Here is a 10,695-nt window from a genome sequence, read left to right on the forward strand (position 1 = left end):
TTCACCGCCTACAAGGAGAGACCCGAGCCGTCCGACCAGAGCCTGCCACCTCTCAACAACTTCTCAGTTGCAGGTACAAGGCTGGGGAGTGGCACCCGTCTCTCTGGCATTGGCGCCTGCTGGCGCGTGGTTGTCCCTGGCCCACAGGCCTGTGTCTTTACACCCCGCACCTCGTCCAATCCGGAGAGGAGGCCTCAGTCTCCCACGTCCCTCTGCCCAATGGCATAAACAGAGCTGAGACTTGGCGAGCTCATGACAAGCTGCCCTGGCTCAGGTAAAGCCTCTTTTTGCCGCTCCATGAGCTCAGCTGCCGGTGGGGCTGAGCATCGGCTCATGTCTGGGCCTCTGGCATGTGGAGGACCAATCCTCCATCTGCCCCAGCTCATGGGAGACGGCGGCAGCTTGTGCCTCTCACGTGCCGTGAGGAGCAGAGCTTGTGGAGGCAGGCCTGCCGCTCACCATCTGCCGCCTCGTGGGCACGATGCCTCGGCTGCAGCTGGTGCAGGGCCAGGGCAGACAAGGTCCAGGGACCCCTGTGGGGATGGGCTGCTTCTTCCTACGATTCCCTGTTGCTTCGTGAGGGCAGAGATGCAAAGAGCTGGTTCCCAACCGTGCCAGAGGGGTGCGCTGAGGCCTGGTATCTGGAGCCTTCTCGTTGGAAGGAGATGTGATCCTGGGAGCCAGGGCTGCCTCTTACCTCTGGTGCCCACCCCTGTGCCCCCAGAATGCCAGCTGATGGAGACGGAGCGCCCCCGGCCCAACACCTTTGTCATCCGGTGCCTGCAGTGGACGACTGTCATCGAGAGGACGTTCCATGTGGACTCCCCTGACGAGCGGTGGGTGCAGCTTGGGCCCCCACCCTGTTACACCTCAAGCACTGGGCTCCCCCCACCCCCATGTGGGGCCTGGCCAGGACCTGATGGAGGATGGGGGGCTTTGGGCCTTTCCCCCTGCAGCAAACAGGGAGGGGGAGTTGGGGAGGTCCCAGGGGGCTCATAGTGACGGCGTCGCCCAGCAGAGTTCGGGTGCTACCAGCAGGTCCTGCCCCGTAAAGGGAACGGGCAGTTGTTGCCCCAAGGCAGGCGGGGCGTCTCACATTGCGCGTTGCATGTGGCTTGCCCGTGTTATACCCATGCAGGTGTCATCTGTCCATGTCCATCCCGGGACCGTTGGCTGCCTCCTGCTCTGTGCCACTACTAGCAGATGGTGTCTGGGGTCTCCACCCGTCTGCCCATTCCCAGCCCCTGCGGGGAGCACGTTCCTGTCCCCCCCAGCCCCAGGCTTCACGAGCTCCCTACTGAAGCTGGCAGGAGCTGTGAGCTTTGGGAATGGTCATGAAGCTGCCATTGCAGTGGGGGAGCCCCCCCGCCATTCAGCTTGTCCTCTCCCCGGGAGACAAGGGGTCTTTGCCCCAGGATGCCGCTAGAGAGCAGTTTCTAGCCTTGCCTTGGTTGCAAGAGTTGTACGCGGGCAGAGAGGCACAAGTGGCCCTGGCGAGCAAGAGCCAAGACAGCTGCAGCAGGACCAAGAGCCAGATTCAGGCTGCCATGCTCAGGGTGAGCTCAGCCAGCAGTGAGGCCCACCCATGTGTCACCCCCCTCACTGTCACCCCTGTGGCCCACAGGGAGGAGTGGATGCGGGCCATCCAGACAGTCGCCAACAGCCTCAAGAACCAGGAGCCGGAGGAGGATGCGATGGATTACAAGTGTGGCTCGCCCAATGACAGCGCAGGTGCCGAGGAGATGGAAGTGGCCGTGACCAAGACCCGTGTCAAAGCAGTAAGAGGCTGGGGGGGCCCCAGTCTGGATGGGGGTGGCCTTTATCCCAGCGCACGGGAAGGAGGGTTGTTCCCAGAGCTTTGAGTCACAGGTGGAAATCCACAAGGGCAGGGGGGACAGGCCAAGTCCCTTGGGGAGCGAAGCGTTCCTGTCTCGGGAACCTCCTGCCAGCGCCGGCCTTAGCTCGTCTCCCTGCTCCCGCCCCTGCAGACCATGAACGACTTCGACTACCTTAAGCTGCTGGGCAAGGGTACCTTCGGCAAGGTCATCCTGGTGCGAGAGAAGGCCACGGGGCGCTACTATGCCATGAAGATCCTGCGCAAGGAAGTGATCATCGCCAAGGTGCGGGCAGGACCTGGGCGGGGCCAGCTTGCAGCAGGCGTCTCCCCGGCTGCCAGTGATGTCCCGCTAGCGGCCCATGCCCTGGACACGAGCCCTTCCCGGAGCGATCGCTTTGGAAACCGCTCCTGCTTCGCTCTGTGTTGCTTCCTGTCGGGCTTTTCTGGCTCCCATCAGTCCCATGCGGGTAGCATAGCCCTTTACCCAGCCCCCACCCCGCAGCTGGAGGCTTCATCGGCCTGGGCTGGCTCCTTGGGGGAGTGGAGCCCGTGCTACAGTCAGCCGGGAGATACCTCAGCGCTGATGGTCCTTTGACACCTGTCCCACAGTTCCCCTCAAAGGGCAGACAAGTCCTCCCTCTGCTGATACAGCCAGCTCCTAGAGCATCAGCACAAAGTGCCAGGGATGTGCCCCCAGGTGCAGAGGCAGTGGGCTACATTCAAGGCACCCCCCTGCGAGGCTGCCGTTCCCCCCTCAGCACCAGCTGCCCCTGCTCCCTGTGGCTGCGCAGCCTCCAGTTCATCCATGCAAAAATCTGAGGGCTCAGGGCTGCGTGGTGCTTGCTGGGGGCTGGGCTCACGGCTCTGCCTCTCTCCGCAGGACGAGGTGGCGCACACGGTGACGGAGAGCAGAGTGCTGCAGAACACCCGGCACCCCTTCCTCACGGTGAGGCGAGGCCTGGGCCCGGGCGCCTGGGGCGGGGGGTGGTGCCAGCTCGGGAAGCAGCTCTGTTAAGTGTGTGGTCCCCGCTGTGGCTGGTGGGTCCCATATGCCTTGGAGAGCTGCAGGACCCCGAGGCAGGGCATAGGCTTGGCTGTGGGCAGCAGCCAGAGTCATCCTCTGTACAACTGTCACAGAACAGTGCTTCCAGCATCCGTGGGACGCCACTGCCCGTGGCCCCTGCACATCTGCAGTAGGGAGCCTCCCCCTCATCTCTCACGCAAAGGGGCTAGAGGCCAGGCCTCCCCCCAGACCAGCAGAGTCAGCTCAGACCAGGAGCTTGGGCGCTCTGGCTTTGCCATGACCCCGCCACCCAGCATCTCCGCTGGGGTGACCACGTGAGGATGTCCCAAGCACCCTGGAGCTGAGCAGCCCTTGGCTGCTGGTTCTCCAAGGCTCACTCTGTTGCAGGCGCTGAAATACGCCTTCCAGACCAACGACCGGCTCTGCTTCGTCATGGAGTACGCCAACGGAGGGGAGGTAGGTATGGGTGCAGTCTGCAGCCCTGATCGAGTTCCCCGCCCTTGCAGAGCCACCGCCCGTTAGAAAAGCCTGGAGCCCAGCTAGCGGGGGCTGGCTCTGCTGCCCACCTTGTGGCGAGGAGACGGCTTATGTCTGCAGACAGACTCCTGCCAAGGCAGGGAGAGTCCCCCAGTACCTCTTCCCAGATCACAGGGTAGGGGTTGCTCTGAGCCGTCCAGGCCCTGCTCTGCAAACATAAACCAGCAGCCAGGACTCCTGGGTTCTGTGTCCAGCCTGCTCCCAGACTCCTGTCTATGGGCAAGCCCCTCCCCATCAGTAATGGGGGCAGGGGCTCGCTCCCTCCCTGCTAAGGGTGGCCATAGCCCTGGACACGGCTGTCAGCCTCCCTCCTGGATCATTCCCACTCAGCAGACGGCTCCAGCGCTCTGCTCTCCGGCACGTCCCGCAGCGCGTTTGCCGTCCTCATCAGCTGCGGGGGCCGCAAATGTTGTGAACGCGACATGGGCAGGGAGCGGAGCCGGCCCTCGCACTCGCAGCCTCACGCCCCGTTTCCCCTCTTGCCAGCTGTTCTTCCACCTCTCGAGGGAGCGTGTGTTCACTGAGGACCGGGCCCGTTTCTACGGCGCCGAGATCGTGTCTGCGCTCGAATACCTGCACTCCCGTGACGTAGTGTACCGGGACATCAAGGTAACGCGGGGCAGGGAGAGAAGTGCTGCTCTCCCCCCTGGCATCGGCAGTCCCCTCGCATCCCGGCCCAGGTCCAGCTTTAGCAGTAGCCGGGCCCTGAGCCTCTATCTGCTGACCCGCTGGTCCCTGGGGTACAGCAAATGTGACTCTCTTCCCTTGTGATGTTCTCCTGTCGCTGTTCCCACTGTTTGCTGCTTGGGGGGGCACGATGCATCTCCTTGGCCACGCTACGGTAGGATTAGAATCACAGAGAAGAGCTGGAAGGGACCTACGGGGTCACATCCAATCCACCCCCTGCCCGAGGCAAGATCACCCGTGTCCAAACCGTCTCAGACAGACCCCTTGTCCAACCTCTGAGCAACGCCCCGGGCATCACCCCTGCCCCAGGGAAAGCAGGGGGGCTGCGGCTGCCAACGTCCTGCTGTTGCAGAGGGCGTTAATGTACTGTAGTTACTCGATACCAAGACGAGGCTTTTTTCCCCAATTAACGGGGGAGGGAAGCTCCTCATCTTATAATCATATCCAAGGAGATCTGACCAAATACATCATCTATCATTAAGCTGCTGCCAAAAGCTGTGCGCGCTCAGCAACGGAAACCAACTGTGAAGTTGATTAAACACAGCCAATGCTGAGCATGACTAAAACCCGCGGCTCGTGCTGGGCTGATGTTTGGATGGGAACCTACCTTTTTTTTTTTTTTTTTTTTTAATTTAATTTCATGTCTCTGGGCAAATCATCCATATCGGAGATAGCCAGAGCTCAGAGCCGTGGCAGACAGTGGCAGCACCACACAGACCGGAATGATTGAGCTCTGCTCGGTCAAAATCTGGAACTGAATTCAGAACTGATTTGGCCCCAGAAATGAAAACTGAATTAAAAAAAAAAAAGGTTTTGGCTAAGATCAAGTGTATAAGATCGAGTCTACAGCGAGGCTTGTCACAGAATCATAGAAAATGAGAGTGGGAACAGGCCTCAAGAGGTCACATGTAGTTCAGCCCCAACTTGATCATCCCAGCCAAGGCTTTGTCTACGTTCAGAAACACATAAGAGCAGAAAAAAGTGAGCTACCCATGCTAACGCACAGAGTCCGTGCCAGAGCTGCGAGCTGAACCCAGACAACCCAATTTCCAAAGTCACTTAACAACACAGCTGCACTCTAGTTGGCCCTATGGCTATACCTCGCAAGATTATTAAGATTACATTGTTTTACAAGAAATGACTAAATATAGCCACTTTTCACTCCACTCTATTACAAAAAGATATGCCTCAGTGGCTTCTTACCTCTTAGGTAGGTTTTTTTTACAGTACAATTAGCCTTCAGACATTCTTCCTCCCTCTGCTGCCTAATTTACATTTTCACGGGGAGGGAATGCACTGATGAATTCAGAATTTATTGCACGCCGGAGAGAAAAGATAAACACAAGATAGGAGTATTCATTTCACATAATCATAGAAAGTTCAGGCTGGAAGGGACCTCAGGGGGTCGCATCTAATCCAGCCCCCTGCTCCAAGCAGGACCAGCCCCAACTCCATCATCCCAGCCAAGGCTTGGTCTACCCAGGTCTTCAAAACCTCCAAGAATGGAGACTCCCCCACCTCTCCGGGCAGGCTGACCCACCCCCGCGGGTTTCCCCAAATGCAGGAAACTCGACTGCGCGATTTCATGGCAATGGGGGACTGCAGTCGCACCTTCCCCCGTGCCTTCCTGCTTCAGCCTTGTGGCTAGAGGCAAGTGGGACGAGGGGGCACCCAGACCCCAAAGCCTTCAGGTTTGGGGCTTGCATGTAGGAGGGATTTAGGGAATATCCGAAAGCCCAGAGCAGTGGCTCTGGGAGGAAGGAGACTTAGCCCGGTGGTAGCGCCATACAGACTTGGTGATTGAGGTCAGCTCAGTTGAAAGTTGGAACTTGACTGCTGGGCTTTGTCCAGTTGAATTTGTGTGCGCGCGTGCACACACACATATGCACACACTAGATATAAATAGGTGTCAAAGTGCTGCTCAAAAATGCATTTATGAAACGCCCGTGCTCAAACTTGCGGCCTTTTCAGAAGAAGGCAACAGGCACCGGTTCTGGATGAGCTACATCTGTGGATGCTGCAGCCCTGTTTAATTTCAAACATGCTCCTCGCTTCCACAGGCTCAGGGAGCGTGGGTCCAAGGGGAAGGGGCTGACGGGAGAATCTGCCCCCCCCGCCTCTATTTTCCCTGCCGTAGCAGTGGGGGGGGCGGGAATTCAAGGCAAACCTTCAATAATTGGTTTCTATACCCGGAGAATTTTAAAAGGTATCACATCTACCCAAAGAACCCTGCCTGGAAAGATGATAACACTTACAAATTTTCCGTATGTGGAATCTAATTATTGGGGGTCTCTTGATGAATCAGGGTTGTCTTCTATTTGAGTAATCCCAGGCAGAGCTTGTATCCCTGCTGCAGAGGAAGGCAACCCCCCCCCCTCACCCCAGTATGTGCCAGTCTGACCATAGGGGAAAATCCCTTCCTGCCCCCAGTGCAGCATGGGGCTGACCCTGAGCGGAGGGGCAGGACCCTCCGGGCTTGAGTCCCAGCTGCCATCCCCAGCCAGGGCTGGAGGCAGTGCCCAGCACCTCTGGGGAAGGCTTTAAAACAGCAACCCTGGAATAAAAATTCCCCCCGGTCCATGCGACAAGCAGCAAAGCCTGGGAGCTCCCCATAGCAGATCACGGGCATCATAATACCTAGATCACCTGCCCAGCGGCCGTCCAGCCTCTCCTAGAACACCTCCAGCGATGGCGAGTCCTCCCTTTCCCTGGGCGCCTGGCCCACAGCCTTGCTGCTCCAACAGTGAAGTTTTCCCCAATATCCATTCTCAGTCTGCTTTGATGTATCTTCAGGCCACAGGTCTGCATCCAGGGCAGGAGAGGCCAGACCTTGGGGTGCTAGTGGCCGGGGTGGGGGGAGGTTAGCTTCCAGAGCATGGGATAGATGCCTGGAGCCAGGTAGGATGATCTAGTCCCAGCACCAGACCCCCAGCGCCCATTCTCCCCTCCTGCCTTTTAGCTGGAAAATCTCATGCTGGACAAAGATGGCCACATCAAGATCACGGACTTCGGGCTTTGCAAGGAAGGCATCACGGACGGAGCCACCATGAAGACCTTCTGCGGCACGCCCGAATACTTGGCCCCAGAGGTACGTGGCACCCGGGACAGCAGAGCTCATTACCCCAAACCCTTGGGGTGGGGAGCCCCAGAGGGTTATCAGGAGAAAGACTGCTCTAGGGACAGGACTTTCCCCTCTGCTTCTGTGGGTTTATTCGGCCAACAGCACATGCGCTTGTCCCTAGAAACGCACCAGTTGCCTCGCAGGCTATAGCCTGGCTGCCCAGCCTGCGGCTCAGACAGTCCTGAGCCTCACTGGGGCATTTGGGCATCTAGTCCAGCCGTCTGCAGTCCAGATGTCCACAGTCCAGCCATCCAGCTTCCCATAGTCCAGCTGTCATAGTCATGCTGTCCAGCTGCCTGTAGTCCAGCCACCTGTAATCCAGCCATCCGTAGTCCAGCTGTCTGTAATCCAGCCGTCCATAGTCCAGCCGTCTAGCCATCTGTAGTCTAGCCATCCAGCCACCTATTGTCCAGCTGCCCATAATCCAGCTGTCTGTAGTCCAGCCTCTGTAATCCAGCCATGTGTAGTCCAGCCATCCAGTTGTCCAACAACCTTTTGTTCCCAAACTGTGTTTATACCTTTTGTTTCTGGCACTTTCGCTATTTTCCCTACTCCTCTTCCTGCTCCACTGGCTACTTACAGGCGACGTCCACCGTCTGTTTCTCACGTGTGGGCTTTCTCTTAAAATCACATCGGCCCAGGCATTGCTGCGTCCCATTGCCCGTCTTCCCCACGGTCACGGTCAGATCTAGAGTTTTGAGAAGGGGTGCTGAGGGCGAGGTGCATTGTCACGTGTAAAACAACACAGTTTTCCCCAGGCGAAACTAAACCAGAAGCTCTGCACCTAGGGGTGGGGCTGACCCCACACCAAGCCAGGGCTCACCCAGCTGTCTGGGGGGTAGTGGGAAGGGGGACTCGGGATCCAGGCGTGGCCCTCGGTTCAGGATCAAAGCAAAAACAGGCCTAACTTTATTGAAACGAGTTAAAACAACCTGCCGGGCTGCGAGGCAAGAGCTCGGTGAGCAGGAGCGCAGCAGGACGGAGGGCGGCGGATAGGGGAACGTCGAGACCCTTGATGAGAAACGAGGGTCGTTGGGAGCTGAGAAGGGACCAGGCAGTCAGTTGCTTTAGCATCACTTGTAGCTTCCCGCTCATCTCAGACCAGGCAGCGGGCTGCCCCTGGCTCTATCGCGGGACCGGGCACCGGCAGCTCGATGGGGGTCCCCGGTTCACGCAGCTGCTCCCCCCCACCCCGCGCCCGTCTGCTCCCCGCAGGTGCTGGAAGACAACGACTACGGGCGAGCCGTAGACTGGTGGGGCCTGGGCGTCGTCATGTACGAGATGATGTGCGGCCGCCTTCCCTTCTACAACCAGGACCACGAGCGCCTCTTCGAGCTCATCCTCATGGAGGAGATCCGCTTCCCCCGCACCCTCAGCCCCGAGGCCAAGTCCCTGTTGGCCGGCCTGCTCAAGAAGGACCCCAAGCAGAGGTGGGTGCACAGGGCATGGACCCCCGCCTGCTCTGCCCCCCTCCACGCACCATGGGGGGGATCCCTGCTGGCTTCGTGGGTGCCCAGTCCTGCATCCAGCCCCGGAGCTCCCTGCCGTGCTGAGCTAGCTCGCACGGTGCCATGGCTTCCCCTGCCGAAGGGCTCCGGAGCCTACGGCCGGTTGCTCCCCAGGTGACCCCCAGGCCCCTTGGAGCTGCCTCACTGGGGCAGGCTGAGCCTGGGGGCTGACAGCGTCCTTGCGCCCGCAGGCTCGGGGGCGGCACCAGCGACGCCAAGGAGGTGATGGAGCATCGGTTCTTCGTGGCCATTAACTGGCAAGATGTGGTGCAGAAGAAGGTGAGCGGGTCCTCGGGTCTATGGGAGCCAGGTGGGTGGGGGGACCCTGCGTCGCTGACTGCAGCCCCCTTTTCCCCCCAGCTGGTACCACCGTTCAAGCCCCAGGTGACGTCCGAGATCGACACGCGGTACTTCGATGACGAGTTCACGGCGCAGTCAATCACCATCACGCCACCTGACCGCTGTGAGTACCCCACCACCACTGGCCTCGGCCATGCCAGCGGGCAAGGCTTGTAGCCCCTGACCCGTAGCTCCCAGGCTGGCTGCCCCCCTGCCCATCTGCACCACAGCCAGCAGCAGATTTCCCCTCCCAGAGAGCGCACACCAGGCTCTGCATCTTCTAGAGACTTCATTGTCGCCAACGGGCCTGGCCCGGGGTGGATTGTGACGTGCTGGGCTCGGGGTGCTCGCTAGAGCCCTGGCTGCATTGGGGCCCCATCATGCCAGGGCCAGGCAAAAGACCCCCGCTGTGCCGGCTGGGACTTGGGCACCGTAGAGGTGCTTCAGGCTGTCCCATGCAGTCGTGCCCGTGCCTGCTTGGCATCTCAGCCCGGCCTGGCACGGGCCAGTGCACGGCACTTCCCAGGGCCTCGCCCCCACTTCACCACCCCTCTCCGCCCGCAGATGACAACCTGGACTCGCTGGAGGCCGACCAGAGGACGCACTTCCCGCAGTTCTCCTACTCGGCCAGCATCCGGGAATAGCGTGGCAGAGAGGGGCCCAGGGCTGGCAGGGCTCGGGGGCTGGGCGGGGCCCGCGCCCCCCGCCGCCCCCCCAGAACCCAAGTGCCCCGAGCCCGGCGCACAGCCCCGAGGACTCCCGGCCCTGGCTCCGGCGCGGAGCTCCTGGGATCGCTGCCGCTGTCCCCGCAGGAGCCCCCGGCCCTTGGAGGAGAGCAGCTCTGCCGCTGCCCGAGCAATAACATGTCTCCATCGGTGCCTTAGAGCTAGGCCCGGGGCTGGCCCTGCCTGCTGGCACCTCCTGGGTAGGGGCATCACAGAAGCAGCCGGCAGCTCCGGTTTGGCACCTCTCCAGGGGCTCAGGGCCTGCGGGGGGGCCACGCTGGGGCTCCGGCTCCCCCGTCCCCGTGCCATGAGCTGCCTGCGGGGCCGGGGCCTGCTCGCAGGGACGTCGCCTTCATTGCCACGGCTGGTGATGGACATGGGTTAGAGCCCCACGTACTGCCTCCGAGAGCCTGTGCCAGGTCCGGCCACCCCATCCGGCTCCTGACTCCACTCCCCCCCTGGCTACCGCAGCCCTCCAGAGGAAAGGGGGGCTGCTGGCACCAGGCTGGAGCCCGCGCCGGCAGGGGACAGGCCTGCACGCGGACAATGCGGAGAGGCCAGACAGGCTCCAGTGGCAGAGGCTGGCGCCCCAGAGACTGGCACCAGCCCCTTCCGCCACCTTGCATTGGGACTCCCAGCTGGCGTGGCGGTGCGGACCTGTTGGCAGGGCCCGGCGCCCCCACGAGAGCTCGTCTCGACCCACGGATTTCTCTGCGCTGCATCGGGGGCAGCACAGTAGCGGGCAGCGCGGCATCAGGTGCTGCCTTGCGGGGGCTGCGCGCCCCTCGAGGGCCCCGGTGCGGTTCCTCGGCGCGGCTCGTCATCTGGTTTTCTGTTTCGCGTTCAGGACAGAGCTGGACCGGGCACGACCTGGGCCCGAGTCTGGGGGTGGGGAACGGGAGCGGGGGGAGGCCTGG

At 60.8% G+C, this 10,695-nt stretch overlaps 2 protein-coding genes across 2 annotated transcripts in view; both read left to right on the forward strand.

Annotated features, from left to right (window-relative positions):
• The window catches only part of AKT2 (AKT serine/threonine kinase 2), an 11,205-nt gene extending 1,465 nt beyond the window's left edge, over positions 1–9,740 (forward strand). Inside the window, exons 3-14 of the mRNA XM_006031384.3 lie at positions 9–73; positions 725–836; positions 1,625–1,778; positions 1,989–2,120; positions 2,718–2,783; positions 3,249–3,317; positions 3,885–4,007; positions 7,045–7,173; positions 8,422–8,636; positions 8,906–8,993; positions 9,075–9,177; positions 9,618–9,740. Of these exons, the coding sequence (XP_006031446.1) occupies positions 9–73; positions 725–836; positions 1,625–1,778; positions 1,989–2,120; positions 2,718–2,783; positions 3,249–3,317; positions 3,885–4,007; positions 7,045–7,173; positions 8,422–8,636; positions 8,906–8,993; positions 9,075–9,177; positions 9,618–9,697 (1,336 nt within the window). The 3' untranslated portion in view covers positions 9,698–9,740. The remainder of the gene's footprint in view (positions 1–8; positions 74–724; positions 837–1,624; positions 1,779–1,988; positions 2,121–2,717; positions 2,784–3,248; positions 3,318–3,884; positions 4,008–7,044; positions 7,174–8,421; positions 8,637–8,905; positions 8,994–9,074; positions 9,178–9,617) is intronic.
• A 345-nt stretch (positions 9,741–10,085) lies between these two features.
• CNTD2 (cyclin N-terminal domain containing 2) overlaps positions 10,086–10,695 on the forward strand; it is a 3,348-nt gene continuing 2,738 nt past the window's right edge. The window contains exon 1 of the mRNA XM_006031416.2: positions 10,086–10,158. Coding sequence (XP_006031478.2) covers positions 10,086–10,158 — 73 coding nt within the window. The remainder of the gene's footprint in view (positions 10,159–10,695) is intronic.

Source organism: Alligator sinensis, unplaced genomic scaffold, assembly GCF_000455745.1.
Source record: "Alligator sinensis unplaced genomic scaffold, ASM45574v1 scaffold1667_1, whole genome shotgun sequence".
In the NCBI taxonomy this organism is placed as follows: domain Eukaryota; kingdom Metazoa; phylum Chordata; order Crocodylia; family Alligatoridae; genus Alligator; species Alligator sinensis.